Genomic DNA, 15,206 nt, shown 5'->3' on the forward strand with positions numbered 1-15,206 from the left:
CATCCTAAGGGAAGCATCTTTGCCTACAGGGTAAAAAATTCTAGAGGCAACCAGAAACAAAGGGTAGAGATGGGACTAGCGATCCCCAATGAACGAAACTCAGTGATCACCCTTCATCTCAGCCAAAAAGGACACCAAATCAGAGAGGCTATTTAGCAGTATCATGCTGTAGAAAGCATGCTCCATGAGTCCACAAGGCCATGAAGCCCTAGCAGCCTTCCCACACAGCCAGGGTATCCTTTTTGTTGTAGACACTCCCAGTCCACAATAGTAAGCATTCTGAAATTCTACAAGAGCTGCAAAAGATAGTTTTTTGACAAGATAAACAGTATTGACAAACCTTTAGCTAGAATAAGAAAAAAAAAAAAGAAAAGACTCAAATAAATTCAGAGATGAAACGAGATACTGTAACCAATACCACAGAAATATAAAGGATCATTAGACACTATTATGAGTCACTATATGCCAACGAATTGGAAAACCTATAAAGAATGAATAAATTCCTGGATACATACAACCTAAGATTGAAACATAAAGACACAGAAAACCTAGAGACTGATAACAAGTAGTATGACTGAAGCAATAAAAAGTCTCCCATCAAGAAAATCCTTAGGACCTGATGGCTTCACTCCTGAATTCTAATAAACATTTTAAAAAAGAACTCATAGCCCAATTATACTCAAATTATTCCAAAAGACTGAAGAGGGCATAATATTTTCAATCTCATTCTATGAAGCCAGCATTATCCTAATACCAAAACCAGACAAGAACACAAGCAAAGAGGTATCTTAGATGAATACAGATGTAGAAATCCTCAATAAAATACTAGCAAACTGAACTCCACAGCATATTGAAAAGATCATTAAACAACCAGGTGCAATGGCTCATTCCAGCACTTTGGGAGTCGAGATAGATGAATCACCCAAGGTCAGGAGTTCAAGACCAACCTGGCCAACGTGAAGAAACCCCGTCTCTACTGAAAATTTAAAAAAAGTAGCTAGGAGTGGTGGCACATGCCTTTAATCCCAGCTACTCTAGATGCTGAGGGAGGAGAACCAGGGAGTTGCTTGAACCAGAGAGTCGGAGGTTATAGTGAGCCAAGATTGTGCCACTGTACTCCAGCCTGAGTGAAACTGTCTCAAAAAAAAAAAAATCATTCATCATGATTAAATGGAATTCAGATGATTCAACATATGATACATTACATCAACAGAATAAAAACAAAACTCATGTAATCATTTCAATAGATGCTGAAAACGCATTTGATTAAACTGAAATCCCTTCATGATAAATAAAACTTTTCAACAAACTCAGTAAAGAAGAAATATACATGAAATCAATAAAAGCCACGTATGACAAATCTAGAGCTAACATCATACTGAACATGGAAAAATTGCAAGCCTTTCCTCTAAGATTTAGAATATGACAAAGATGCCTACTTTCAACAGTTTTATGCAACACAGTATTGGAAGTCCTAGCCAAAGCAATTAGGCAAGAGAATGAAATAAAGAGCATTCAAATTGCAAAGGAAAAAGTCAAATTATCCTGTTTGCAGATGACATGATCTTATACTTAAACCTAAAGACTCCAATGAACAGCCATTAGACTGGTAAACAAATTCAGTACAATTGTACGATATAAAATTGACATATTCAAATCAGCTGCATTTCTATATGCCAAAAGTAAACAATCTGAAAAAAAAAATCAAGAAAGCAATCCCATTTACAATAGCTACGAAACATATAAAATAGCTAGGAATCAACTGAACCAAAAAAGTAAAAATATCTATACAAGGAAAACATTTGATAAAACACTAATGAATGAGAGAAGACACCAAAAAATGGAAAGACAGCTCACGTTCATTAGAAGAATTCATATTGTTAAAATGTCCATCCTGCCCAAAGCAATCTACAGATTCAATGCAATTCCTATCAAAATACCAATGATATTGTTCACAAAAATAGAAAAAAAATACAGAAATTCATATGGAACCACAAAAGACCCAGAATAGCCAAACAATCTTAAGCAGAAAAAAAAAAGCATCAGGCATCACATTACCTAACTTCAAAATATACCACAAAGCTACAGTAACCAAAACAGCATGGTACTGGCATAAAAACAGACATACAGGCCAATGGAACAGAATAGAGAATCCATAAATAAATCCATGTGTTTACAGGCAATTCCTTTTCAACAAAGGCAAATTAGGGAGAGGACAGGCTCTTCAATAAATGGTCCTGGGAAAAATGTGTATCCATATACAGAAAAATGCATATCCATATGTAGAAAAATAAAACTAGACCACCACCTCTTACCACGTACAAAATTCAAATCAAAATGGATTAAAGACTTAAATATAAGGCCTGAACCTATAAAACTACTAAAAGAAAACATTGGGGAAACTCTCCAGGACACTGTACTTTGCAAATATTTCTTGAGAAACACCCCATAAGCATGGAAGCCAATGCAGAAATAGAAAATGGAATCACATTAAGTTAAAAAGCTTCTGCATTGCAGAGAAAACAATCAGCAAAGTGAAGACACAACCCAGAGAATGGGAGAAAATATCTGCAAACCAACTATCTCACAAGAAATTAATAATCAGAATATATAAGGAACTTAAAAAATAGCAACACACAAATTTATCTGATTTAAAATGGACAAATGATCTTTTCGTTGTTGCTGTTGTTAGAGTCTTGCTGTTACCCAGGCTGGAGTGGAGTGGTACAATCTGGATATATACCTACCTCTGTTAGGTATATATCCAAGAGAAAGGAAATCAACATATCAAAGAGTTATCTGCACTCCAATGTTTACTGCAGCACCATTCACAATAGTCATGATATGAAATCAACCTAAGTGTCCATCAATAAATATATGGATAAAGAAAATGTGGGCCAGGCACAGTGGCTCATGCCTGTAATCCCAGCACCTTGGAAGGCCAAGACAGGTGGATCTTGGATATATATCTAGCAGTGGGATCATCAGATTGTAGAGTAGTTCTATTTTTTTAGTTTAGTGAGATACTTCTAAACTGTTTGCCATAGTGGCTGTACTAATTCATTCCCACCAACAGTGTATGAGGGTTCCCTTTTCTCCACATCCTTGCCAGCTTCTGTTATTGCCTGTCTCAATAAAAGTCATTTTTAACTGGGGTGAGGTGATGTCTCATTGTGAATATCTCAATTACCCTGATCTGGCCATTACACATTTTACGCATGTATTTAAAAAGTCACATGTACCTAATAAATATGTTCAATTATAACGTATTTATCAATAAAAAAGCAAGATTGAGGGACTTCCACTTCTTAGGATATATTGTCACAACATTAATGTCACTCCTATTCTAAAAATGAGTAAAGGCTGGATAATTTATAAAATCACAACTTTTCATGAACCCATCAGAAAATTGACGTTGCAAGAAAACTAAGCGATCTGAATGCTAAAGAATGACCAATCCTCTTTCAGGTGAGAATAGACACTTCAAAAGTTATCAAGTAGATACTGTGATAAAGTATCAAGGAAACACCCTGAAACCACCACAATCGGAAATCTAAATATTCTGATGATGAAAGTACAAATAGGACACAGTACCAGCTGGAAAAAAAGTGAGCATAAACACTGAAGAGTTAGGATGAAATAGCTATGAAAAAGATATACACTTGGACTGTGAAAATAGAAAATAGGGAGACGATCCAAGTTGGCCGATCACTAACATCCCTGGATTGCAGCCCAGGGAAGGCGCGGAGAACTAGAGGACGCCACACTTTCAGACAAATTCTGGTCGCTCACGGAGCAGAAGATCCCCCAGTGGAGGAAACACACGGTAGCCAGCGCGACTCCGGTGCAGCGGTTCTGCTGGCACCTCGGCTCTCGGAGCAAAGTAAACAGGTTTGGAGGACCTGCACGGGCCCCCAGCACGACACCAGAGCCCGGCGCAGCGGCTGTGAGGGCACCGGCGTGGCAGCGCTCCGCGCAGAGTAAACAAGACCGGTTCCCCTTCTGACCTAGGTTTGGAGCCCCAGGAAGGCAGAGTTGCCTACTACGACACAAGAGGAAGCCCGACAGGAGAATCCTGGGAAGAAAAGCACCATCAGTTTTAATGCCACTGCTCTGGCCCTGGGAACTAACAACCTGGACGCCCACTCAAGAGACCTAATCTGAAAGTTGGTAATTTCAAAGACGACAGGAGGATAGATTTACAATGACGGGAAGAAACCAGAGTAAAAAAGCCGAGAATACTCAAAGTCAGAACGCCTCTCCCTCTAAAGATGATCACAGTTCTACGTCAACAATGGAACAAGGCTTGATGGAGAACGAGCGCATCCCAATGACAGAAGTACTCTTCAAGGAATGGATAATAAAAAACTTCAGTGAGTTAAAAGAACATGTTGTAACCCAACGTAAAGAAACTAGGAACTTTGAAAAAAGGTTTGATGAAATCCTATTAAGAATAGTCAACTTAGAGAGGAGTATGAGTGAATTAATGGAACTGAAGAATACAATACAGGAACTCCGAGAGTATGCACACGTTTAAACACTCGAATTGTTCAAGCAGAAGAAGGGATATCAGAGGTCAAAGTCCAACTTAATGAAATAAAACGTGAAGAAAAGATTAGAGAAAAAAGGATAAAAAGGAATGAGCAAAGTCTCCAAGAAATGTGGGACTATGTGAAAAGACCAAATTTACATTTGATAGGTGTACCTGAATGTGATGGAGAGAATGAATCCAAGCTGGAAAATAACCTTCAGGATATTATTCAGGAAAATTTTCCTAAACTAGCAAAGCAGGTCAATATTCAACCCCAGGTAATACAGAGAACACCACAAAGATATTCCTCAAGAAGAGCAACCCCAAGGCACATAATCGTTAGATTCACCAGGGTTGAAACGAAGGAGAAAATACTAAGGACAGCCAGAGAGAAAGGTCAGGTTACCCACAAAGGCAAGCCTATCAGACTTACAGCAGATCTCTCAGCAGAAACTCTACAGGCCAGAAGAGAGTGGGGGGCCAATATTCAACATCCTCAAAGAACAGAACCTTCAGCCCAGAATTTCATATCCAGCCAAACTAAACTTCACAACTGAAGGAAAAATAAAATCTTTTATGAACAAGCAAGAACTCAGAGATTTTATTACCACCAGGCCTGCTTTACAAGAGCTTCTGAAAGAAGCATTACACACAGAAAGAAACAACCAGTATTAGCCTTTCTAAAAATATACCAAAAAGTAAAGAGCACCAACATAAAGAAGAATTTACACCAACGAATGGATAAAACAGCCAGTTAACATCAAATGGCAATAACCCTAAATTTAAATTGAATAAATCCCCCAATCAAAAGATACAGCCAAAACCCAATGGCATGTTACATCCAGACCTGTTTCACATGCAAGGGTACACAAAGACTCAAAACAAAGGGATGGAGAAAGATTTACCAACCAAATGGAGAGCAAAAATAAATAATAAATAAATAAAAAGCAGCAGCTGCAAATCTCGTATCGGATAAAATAGATTTTAAAGCAACAACGATACAGTGATAAAAGGATCAATGCAACAACAAGCGCTAACGATCCTAACACCCAGATACATAAAGACTTAGACTCAATGAGACAGAAAATTAATAAGGATATCAAAGACTCGAACTCAGATCCGGAACAAGTAAACTTAATAAATATTTATAGAGCTCCCCACTTCAAATACACAAAATATGCATTCTTGTCAATACCACATCACACCTACTCATAAGTTTAAATGAAACATTGATTGGCCATTATTAATATCCAATTTTTTTCAGAATAAAGCAATATTTCTGTTTACTCTCCCTCTTTCTCTTCCTCTTTCTCCCTCTCCTTTACTTATTTTTTTTTTCTTTCCTTCTAAAAAAAGAAAATAGAAAATAAAAGGTCCTTACTGTCCATGAAGTCTGTAATAGGCCAGCTGAAGTGCAAGCTGAATAAATGTATCTGGGTGAAGCATCTTCTTCTTGGTTAGCTTTTTGCCAAAAGATGTAAAGGCATAAGCTGCAATCTGTAGATCAGATGCCTAACAAGAAGAATTAAATGAGAATGGTGAAAAATCATCTAAGGAGAATATACTGAGGAGAACCAAATTATCATCTGCATTAAAGTAATCATCAGACATAAAGAATTAAAGGTGTTAAAGGCTTAATTTTAAAATGTTTTATGCAGACATGCATGGATAACAGTTAAATTCTTATATATATGGTTGTTAAAAGAAGAAAGCATTATTATTATTTAAGAGAAAAGTGAAAAAATATACCTCCCTGAGATACTGGGCTTTAGCTTGGTTGATGTCATTTAATACTTTCTCATCCACAGTGAAAACGAGCTCTTCTGGAAGTGGTATATCTCGTACCTTCTCTGAACCCTGAAAATAGGAAAGACTTAAAAATATTTTATCTATAAAATTATTAGGAGAAAAAAGGTTGAAATATTTATTCGAACATACCTTCCATCTTCCTTCATTCTGAAGAATTTTCTCATCCACATAATAACTGACGTTCACCATAACCATTGCATCAAAAGGAGCATGCTAAAATGAGAATACACAAGATTTCTGAATCCTTTATATCAACTTAAAACTTGACCCAATATTTTATTTTCGCTTTGTCTCCATTCTTAACAGATTAAATGGAGTCATCAAATGCCTCACCTCCTGATAAGACAGGGGATTCCCTACAGTTTAGTAACTGCTGTATTTTTTTTTTTTTTGGAAAAAAAAATGTTTAAATTTGCAAGCCCCTAGTAGGGCTCCTGGTGGAGCTTAGGGTCATGAGGGTGTATAAAGTGATAAGTGAACAATCTAGAGAAATTGCTATTTTTACTAGAAGTCATGTAATACGAAGATGTTCTGGAATTGTAAGCAGAGGATGGAAAAGCAGATGGGTATGGCAGCCTATCTGAAAGCATTTGGGATGAGCATGAACTTAGGTAAGGACATAGGCCACTTAGGTTAATATTAGAAAGCGTATCAATTTTGTGTGCTTTATCTATATGAGCATCCAGATGTGACAGAAATAATTCTCAGTTTAAGAAATGTGGGAAGATAGGCTAGGTGTTACAAGTATGTTTCAGGTTTGCCAACTATATTTAGAGAAAGAAATTGCAGTTTGTGAATTTTTCCATCATTTACTTTGAAGGACAAAGTTTTTGCCCATATTCCTTAGATTAGAGTTACATCAGATAGTTCCTTGTGACTGTTACCACTTTATATTAAACACAGATATCATTCATCATCTGAATGTGACACTGTGAGTTTGGGAAGGAAAGAAGGGAAGTCTCAAGATATGGGCAATCCTCTTTCAGGTGATATGTGAAATTGTGAAATACCCCATATTTGTGAGAGTCTTGTTATGTGTGCTGTTGCTGGCAGAAGAACTACTTGGGCATCTTATACTGACCTCCCTCAAGAGCTTTTCCTGATGTAGTTGTTGCCTGGTTGGTAACAATAAATTGTGTTTATAGGCTCCACTGGGCCATGATACAGGCTACAGAGCTGTAGTGTTAGGGTGTATTGTTCTATGCACAGAGCACAGAACCTAATACATAATGCCATATAATACCTTTTGAAATAGGTATTCTCAGCAAGCAGGTACTACTAGGTTTTAAGAGCTTATACTATATAAATATTATATGCAAATTCCATTTTGCAGATACAGTACACAATGGTTGGCCTTATGACAGAAGAAAATAACTTGTCCTATACTCTACTTTCACTGAAAATTCATAACTAAACTTTTCACTTAAGTGCCATAAAACTGAACTAGTGTTCACTTATACTGTTCTAAAGCACAAGTATTTATGGTTTATTGCCATTAATTTAACCTAAAAGATCAAAAGAGAAAAAAAATTTCAGTAGTTTACTTACATCACAATTACAGCCAAATACTCCATTAGAAAAGGAAATCAAGTTATAGGATTTGTCACCCCAGCGTATTGTTGGATCTCCAATAAGGATGGCTGCAGTAATCTAAAATAAATTTAGTTTTTCCAAATTAAAAGGATTTAATATTGGTTTGTAAGAATTTATATCTTAAACACATGTATGTTCTCACCATTCTTCTTCAGGTCAACCAAATTTAATAAAATGATAATATAGTTATACTCAAGAGAGAATATTTCTGGCCCTGACTTTAGCTGTTTCTCAAAATCTCAAGAAAAATCCTACCAGAAAAGAAAATGCTGTTATAATATTCATGAATGTTTACAGAACATAGAATTGAGAAGAAAAGGCTTTTGTAACTTACACAGTACCAAAGATCTTGATAAAAGTTTAGTCATTAAAGTCTAGTTAGAGGCCGGGCGTGGTGGCTCAAACCTGTAATCCCAGCACTTTGGGAGGCCAAGGCGGGTGGATCATGAGGTCAAGAGATCGAGACCACCCTTGTCAACATGGTGAAACCCCGTCTCTACTAAAAATACAAAAAATTAGCTGGGCATGGTGGCGCGTGCCTGTCATCCCAGCTACTCAGGAAGCTGAGGCAGGAGAATTGCCTGAACCCAGGAGGCGGAGGTTGCGGTGAGCCGAGATCATGCCATTGCACTCCAGCCTGGGTAACAACAGCGAAATTCCGTCTCAAAAAAAAAAAAAAAAAAAAAGACTAGTTAGGATGAAATATTTTAAGAATTCATTTCCTACTAAACCTGTTTTTCGAACTGTATAGACTTTGGCTCATTAGTGATCATGAAATCAATTCAGTGCATCATAATCAATAGTCCTTATAAGAAAGGAGAATAAAATAGACTGGAAATATGAGTATACCTCACAGATAATAAAAGTAATTATAGTGTTCTTTGAAACTCCTATTTTATATATGTGTTTGCATGCATATACACATGCAAGCTGCAATCTAAAATATTTGTAACTACAAATTGTAGTCAAAAAAGTCTGAACAACACTGCATTAAAATATATTCTGCATTAAAATATAGTCTTCATTAAAAAGAAGTTTGGTGATTCTCTAAAAAAAAAAAAAACACTTTCCTTGCTACAAGGTTTTACAATCCTAGATAATTTTTTCCTATTTAATACCAATTAATGCATTATAAAATAATTTCAGTATTTTCAAAAGACTATGAGATTTCTAATACAATTACTACTTTTTATTATTTCCTGGGAAACTAATGTCACTTGGTGGGGAGGAAGCATAAAACGAGGCCACGTTTACCCTTAAAGTCACTGACATCAATGTGTTCAGTAATTAACCAAATGATATAAAAAATGACTCATGAGGGTGACATAATTCTTAGGAGAGACACTCCCAACTACAGTGTCAAAATACACTAGTGTGGGTTATGAGTAGTTTCTCGTATCACCTTTGGCAAGAAAAGTATATTAAACCTAGTTGTCTGTATAAATTTTCTGAGTACACAAGCAATGAAAAGGTTGAGAAACACTGACATGTGATATGCAGTCATACTTCTTTAAACAAAATATAATACACATCTAAATGAACCTAAACAATCTGGCAAGGATTTACCAGTTTATTATCTACTTTATAAGCTTCAATTTGGTACAAGTATATTGAATAGCTAACATTAAGTTTCAAGAGGCTAAATATAGAAAAAGAAAAAAATCTTTTCATGTTCACTAAATATGAGTCTTCCAGAAAAATCTGCAAGAAATAAAACAGAACATAGTTTAGTACCTCAGAATAATCCTCTGGTGTTACATGTGGACTGCTATCCTCCATGGAATATACCAATAAACTACTCTGAACTTTTTCTAACAAAGTCAAGTTCTCTGGATCAAGACCAATCAGATATTCTCGTGCCTAAAGGGCAAGAAGATGATAATCAAATATTAGAACTTAAATACAATATATCAAAAGAGTTCATTAGAGAAAAGCTTTGTTAAGAAAAGCATAAATCAGAACCTTAGCCCATCGAGTTCGCTCCTCGCTAGTTAATGCTGCAATCCCAGGTCCATCAGGTGCACTATGGCATTTCTTGTGGATATACATCAATTGTCTTGTAGAATATGAAAGAAAGAAGATTTAAAAAGAGCACAGGCAGATAGTAACTACCTTGGCCTTTAAAAGGTCATAACATTGATCAATATTTAAATGTTTGGATGTATACCTAAAGAAAACACTTATGACCCCAACAGATTTCCTACATCACATATTTTTAAGTGATTGTGTCCTATTAACACCAAAAGCATATTTGACAATAATTTAATTTCAGTAAATAAATTTAGTTATTCGCTAAATTTAGTTTGGCTGATATATACTTTGGAAATGTGCATGCACTTCTAGGTTACAAGTAAATATTCCTGACAATGGAGAACTTGAAAAATATCGTGGTAATCAATTTCACAAATATCATGTACATCTTATCCAACTATAAACTGTGTGCATATATATTTAACCAGAGGACTTACTGTATACCCAATTAATATTTGCATTTAACCAGGAAAATAGAAATACCATGTAATCAGTTTAAAGTGTTTTCACATGTGCTACTTTGTCATTGTATTTTTAAGGACTCTATTAGCTAAGGATAAACTATTTTCCCTCCATAGTATTTTATGCTCCCAGATTGATGAGTTTCACGTATCTTTAAACATACAGCAGATAAATAACTGGGTTCTCCTATAAAGAAATTTTCATCAGTCAAAAATCCACAAAGCTTTAGTTTAGCTCTACTTTTTCATTGCACATGTTAAAAAATCACTTTAATTTAAAAGCTTTCAAGGATTTCTCAGGAAGTGAGCTAATGTAGCTAACAGATGCTCAAAAAAATGCCACTAGTAGCCATCCATTTTGACTTCATCATTCAAAATGGAAAAAAAAAACACATCTATTGATTTGCATACACTCCTCTGTTTGTTAATTATATCTGTAACATTGATAAAGAAATAATTTTCTTGCTGAAAAATTCCCCCCTTTTATTTGCAAATAAATGGTGTCCCATGGAACAGATAAGTGTTTCTTCACCAATGTGCATCTATGGCAAGAGCAACCTTCCTTGCTTCTCTTCCTGCTTACTTGTTACTTTATTAACTACTGATTTTGCTCCAATTATAAATAAAGCTTTTGCAGTTTGTGGTTACTAGCATAAACTCTAAATTTCTAAATAAAATCTACCTGTTTTTCTCCGTATGGAACTTGTTGCTACCTTTCCATTATCACCTACCTCAAAGCACCAGTTTTGGCTAGGAAGCTTTTTCCTCCTCCCTGAAATGATCATTCTCATGTTTGTTTTACAAGCTAGTCATTATTAGGGAGAAATTACAAAGGAAAATGTGTTAAACCTGAAATTACATTTTAAGTTTATAACTGCCCAAATCATTGCCATTAAGAGATACAGATTTGGTAACAAGATAATCCCTCTTTTCTTTTAACTTGGATAACTATGCACCTGTTTTTCAGCTACACGTCTAATTTTTTATATTTCAAAGCACAAAGATTTGTTTTTAATACAAATGTGTATTAATTGTATAAATTTAATTTAATACAAATTTAAACAAATTTGTATTAAAAATCTACATTACAGAATCATATATTTTTAAATATTCTATACTCCACACAATCTAGCTTCTGCCTTCATTGCTTCCCATTCACTCTTTAATTTACTGTCCTCGATTTTTATCCTCCAGTAATTATCTTGGAACTGCTCTTCTGAAAGTCACCAATAATGTACCATAAAGGAAACCTAGTAGCTTTATTTCAGTCTAATTTTCCTCATTATAGAATGTTTGACACTCAGGTATAAATGTTAAAATTGTCTTCTAATTTGATTTTTTCAGTGGTCCCATTGTGCTCTCCGTACCTCACTGAAGTATTTTTCATTGACCATTTGCTGTCTCCTTACACTGCTGAATGTGTCTTTTCCCCAATTTCTGTCATTGGCCTTCCCAAGCTCCTCTTACAAGTTTCTCCATCGGTAATCTCGTCCACTTCTTTAATAGTTTCAATTATTATGTTTATGTTAAGAAGCCACCAACTTTCTAACTTCAACACCATTTTCTCTCTCAATCTGTTACTTAAGTTCCAATGTGCTTGTTGGATATCTCTACTTCAATTCCTGCCAACATTTCCAGCTAAATGTACATTCAAACATTATCTCCCTCACTTCCCACAATTTTTTTAAAAGATCTTAAAAGAAATATATGTATAAATCTTCATGTCTTGAGATTAAGCAATGAAACTTGTCAAAATGAAAAATTTTGTACATCAAAAGAGACCATGAAGAAAGTGAAAATCAAAGCCCAGAACAGGAGGTATAATTTGCAAATTATATATCTGTAAAAAGTCTTATATCTAAAGAATTGTTACAACTCAAAAAGACAAATAACCTAATTTTAAAATTGGCCAAGTATCTGACTAGATATCTCTCCAAGTAAGATATACAAAAATGGCCAAAAGGCATGTGAAAAAATCTTCAATATCATTATCAAATATAAACTACAATGAGATCCCACTTTAACCTTACTTGCATGGCTGTAATAAAAAGGGCAGACAATAAGTGTTGGTGAAGATGTGGTGAAACTGGAACCCTAATATACTCCTGATGGGAATGTAAAATGGTGCAGCCATTTTGGAAAACAGTCTGGTAGTTTCTCAATAAACTGGTAAACACTGAGTTACCATATGACCTGGCAATTCTACTCCTAAAATATACCCAAGAGAAACGAAAGTGTATGTTCATATGAAAACCTGTACATAATGTTCATGGCAGCATTATGAATAATTTATTGTCTATTTGCCTGTTATTCATAATAGACAAAAAGTGGAAACAATTCAAATGTCCCATCAACTGATGAACAGTTAATAAAATGTGGCATATCTATAAAACAATATTATTCAGCAATAAAAGGAATAAAGTACTCATACATGCTAAAACATGGATGAACCTTGAAAACATTATGCTAAGTGAAAGAAGCCACACACAAAAGGCTATATGTTGTAAAATTCTATTCCTATATTAATAAAAGGTATAAAATAGCTACATTTAGAGAGATGGAAAGTAGGTTGATGGTTGCCAGAACTTTTTTTTTTTTCTGTTTTTTTTTTGAGATAGAGTCTTACTCTGTCATCCAGGCTGTAGAGGCACGGCGGTGCAATCTTGGCTTACTGCAACCTCCACCTCCTGCCTCAGCCTCCTGAGTAGCTGGGACTACAGGTGTGCACCACCATGCCCAGCTAATTTTTTTGTATTTTTAGTAGAGACGGGGTTTCACCATGTTGGTCAGGATGGTCTCAGTCTCTTGACCTCATGATCTGTCCGCCTCAGCCTCCCAAAGTGAACTTTTGGCGGTTTTTAAGGCAAAAACAGAAACCCAGATTTGTATGTAAATTTTCCTGATTTTTAAATAGTGATTCAAATTCTGCTTTCCAAGCAAAAGAGGTCACAGGCTGAATGTAACCCATGAAGCTCATGTGTTCAATTTCTGGAAGAGTGGCTTTGAATAATAATAAGCCTGCTCGAATAATTGTATGTCAAATTTAAAACACACTAAAACGTAGTGGGAAGACACGCAAATATTATCCGAGATACAAAAGCAAATTATTTAAAAGATAAATCTGCCTACACGAAAATTAAGATTGTATAATTTCCAAAATTTGTTTTAACTGGAAGAAAATGTTTGCAACACACATAATCTACAAAGGATTAATGTACAGACCATATAAATAATTGCTATAAATCAGTAAGAATAAAATAAAATAGCCAATAGAAAAATAGGCAAAAGTAACTCACAGAAAACACAAATAAATGCCCTATAAAATATATAAAAAGGCTCAACCTGGCCGGGCACGGTGGCTCATGCCTATAATCCCAGCACTTTGGGAGGCCGAGGCGGGTGGATCACAAGGTCAAGAGATCGAAACCATCATGGTCAACAAGGTGAAACCCCGTCTCTACTAAAAATACAAAAATTAGCTGGGCATGGTGGCGCACGCCTGTAGTCCCAGCTACTCAGGAGGCTGAGGCAGGAGAATTGCTTGAACCCAGGAGGCGGAGGTTGCAGTGGGCCGAGATCGTGCCATTGCACTCCAGCCTGGGTAACAAGAGCAAAACTCCGTCTCAAAAAAAAAAAAAAAAAAAATGCTCAACCTAACTTGTAATGAAGAATATGCAAATTTAACAATAAAAACCAATTTTCCCAACAATAAAAACCTGTCAGTTCACTAGATATAGCTTTTGTGTATGTGGGGGAGGGTTGTTTTTTGTTTGTTAATTTGTTTCTGAGACAGGATCTTGTTCTGTCACCCAAGCAGGAGTATAGTGACATGATCACAGCGGAGTGAGCTAAACCTTCCAGGCTCAACAGATCCTCCCACCCCAGCTTTCCAAGTAGCTGGGAGCACTCCCAAGTAGCACTATAATGTCCAGCTAATTTTTTTAACTTTTTGTAGAGACAGGGTCTCTCTATGTTGCCCAGGCTGATCTTCAACTCCTAGCCTTCAGTGATCCTCCAGCCTCAGCCTCCCAAAATGTTGCAATTACAGGCATGAGCCACTGTATTCCCCCCACCAGATATGTTTTAAGTTTATTAATAACATGTCAGCAATGATTAGGAGAAATGAGTCTCCTCACATAATACTGGCAGAAAAAATAATGCCACTGTGGATGACAATTTGACTTAAATGTATACACTGGATGTTGTGAAAATTTCACTTCTAATATCAAACCACAGATATTTTATCCAAATACACAAAGAGGCATGTTTGAAAATGTTCATTATTTGTTATAGCAACAAATGGAAACAACTTTAATGTCTTATAGAGAAATGGTCATGTCAACTATAATATATCCATTTTATGGAATTTTATGTAATAGTTTAAAAGAATAAGGTAGATCTATTTGTACCAATATGGAAAGATTACATTTACTGTTGATTAAAAGATGTTAACTAGAAAAATAACACTATTTTTAAATGTGCAACTACCCCTGTGCCTCATGTCAACACAATAATCAATTAACTCTATGCAGAATATAAATACAAATGTAAAAGGCATATCAACATTCCAGGACATAAAAAATTATCTTCTTGGCACTGGGTTGGGGAAAAATTTTTTAAAACAGGGCACAAAATGTATAATCTGTATGGTAAAGATTAAAAGATTAATAAACTGAACTACATTCAAATTAAGAACTTCTGTTGATCAGGAAAATACCTTTAATAGAACATCTTCTATTAAAAGATCAATTATAAACATCTTCTATGTATTTTAACACACA

General features: G+C 35.4%; 1 protein-coding gene across 9 annotated transcripts in view; it reads right to left on the reverse strand.

The window, feature by feature from the left end:
* The window catches only part of CROT (carnitine O-octanoyltransferase), a 73,494-nt gene that overhangs the window by 34,438 nt on the left and 23,850 nt on the right, over nucleotides 1-15,206 (reverse strand). For all 9 annotated transcript variants that reach the window (XM_054237826.2, XM_009002540.5, XM_078342972.1 and 6 more), the window contains 6 exons: nucleotides 9,896-9,989; nucleotides 9,668-9,793; nucleotides 7,889-7,990; nucleotides 6,470-6,553; nucleotides 6,281-6,388; nucleotides 5,913-6,043 (listed from right to left, as the gene is read on the reverse strand). In XM_054237826.2, coding sequence (XP_054093801.1) covers nucleotides 5,913-6,043; nucleotides 6,281-6,388; nucleotides 6,470-6,553; nucleotides 7,889-7,990; nucleotides 9,668-9,793; nucleotides 9,896-9,989 — 645 coding nt within the window. The remainder of the gene's footprint in view (nucleotides 1-5,912; nucleotides 6,044-6,280; nucleotides 6,389-6,469; nucleotides 6,554-7,888; nucleotides 7,991-9,667; nucleotides 9,794-9,895; nucleotides 9,990-15,206) is intronic.

This window comes from Callithrix jacchus, chromosome 11, assembly GCF_049354715.1.
Source record: "Callithrix jacchus isolate 240 chromosome 11, calJac240_pri, whole genome shotgun sequence".
Lineage (NCBI taxonomy): Eukaryota > Metazoa > Chordata > Mammalia > Primates > Cebidae > Callithrix > Callithrix jacchus.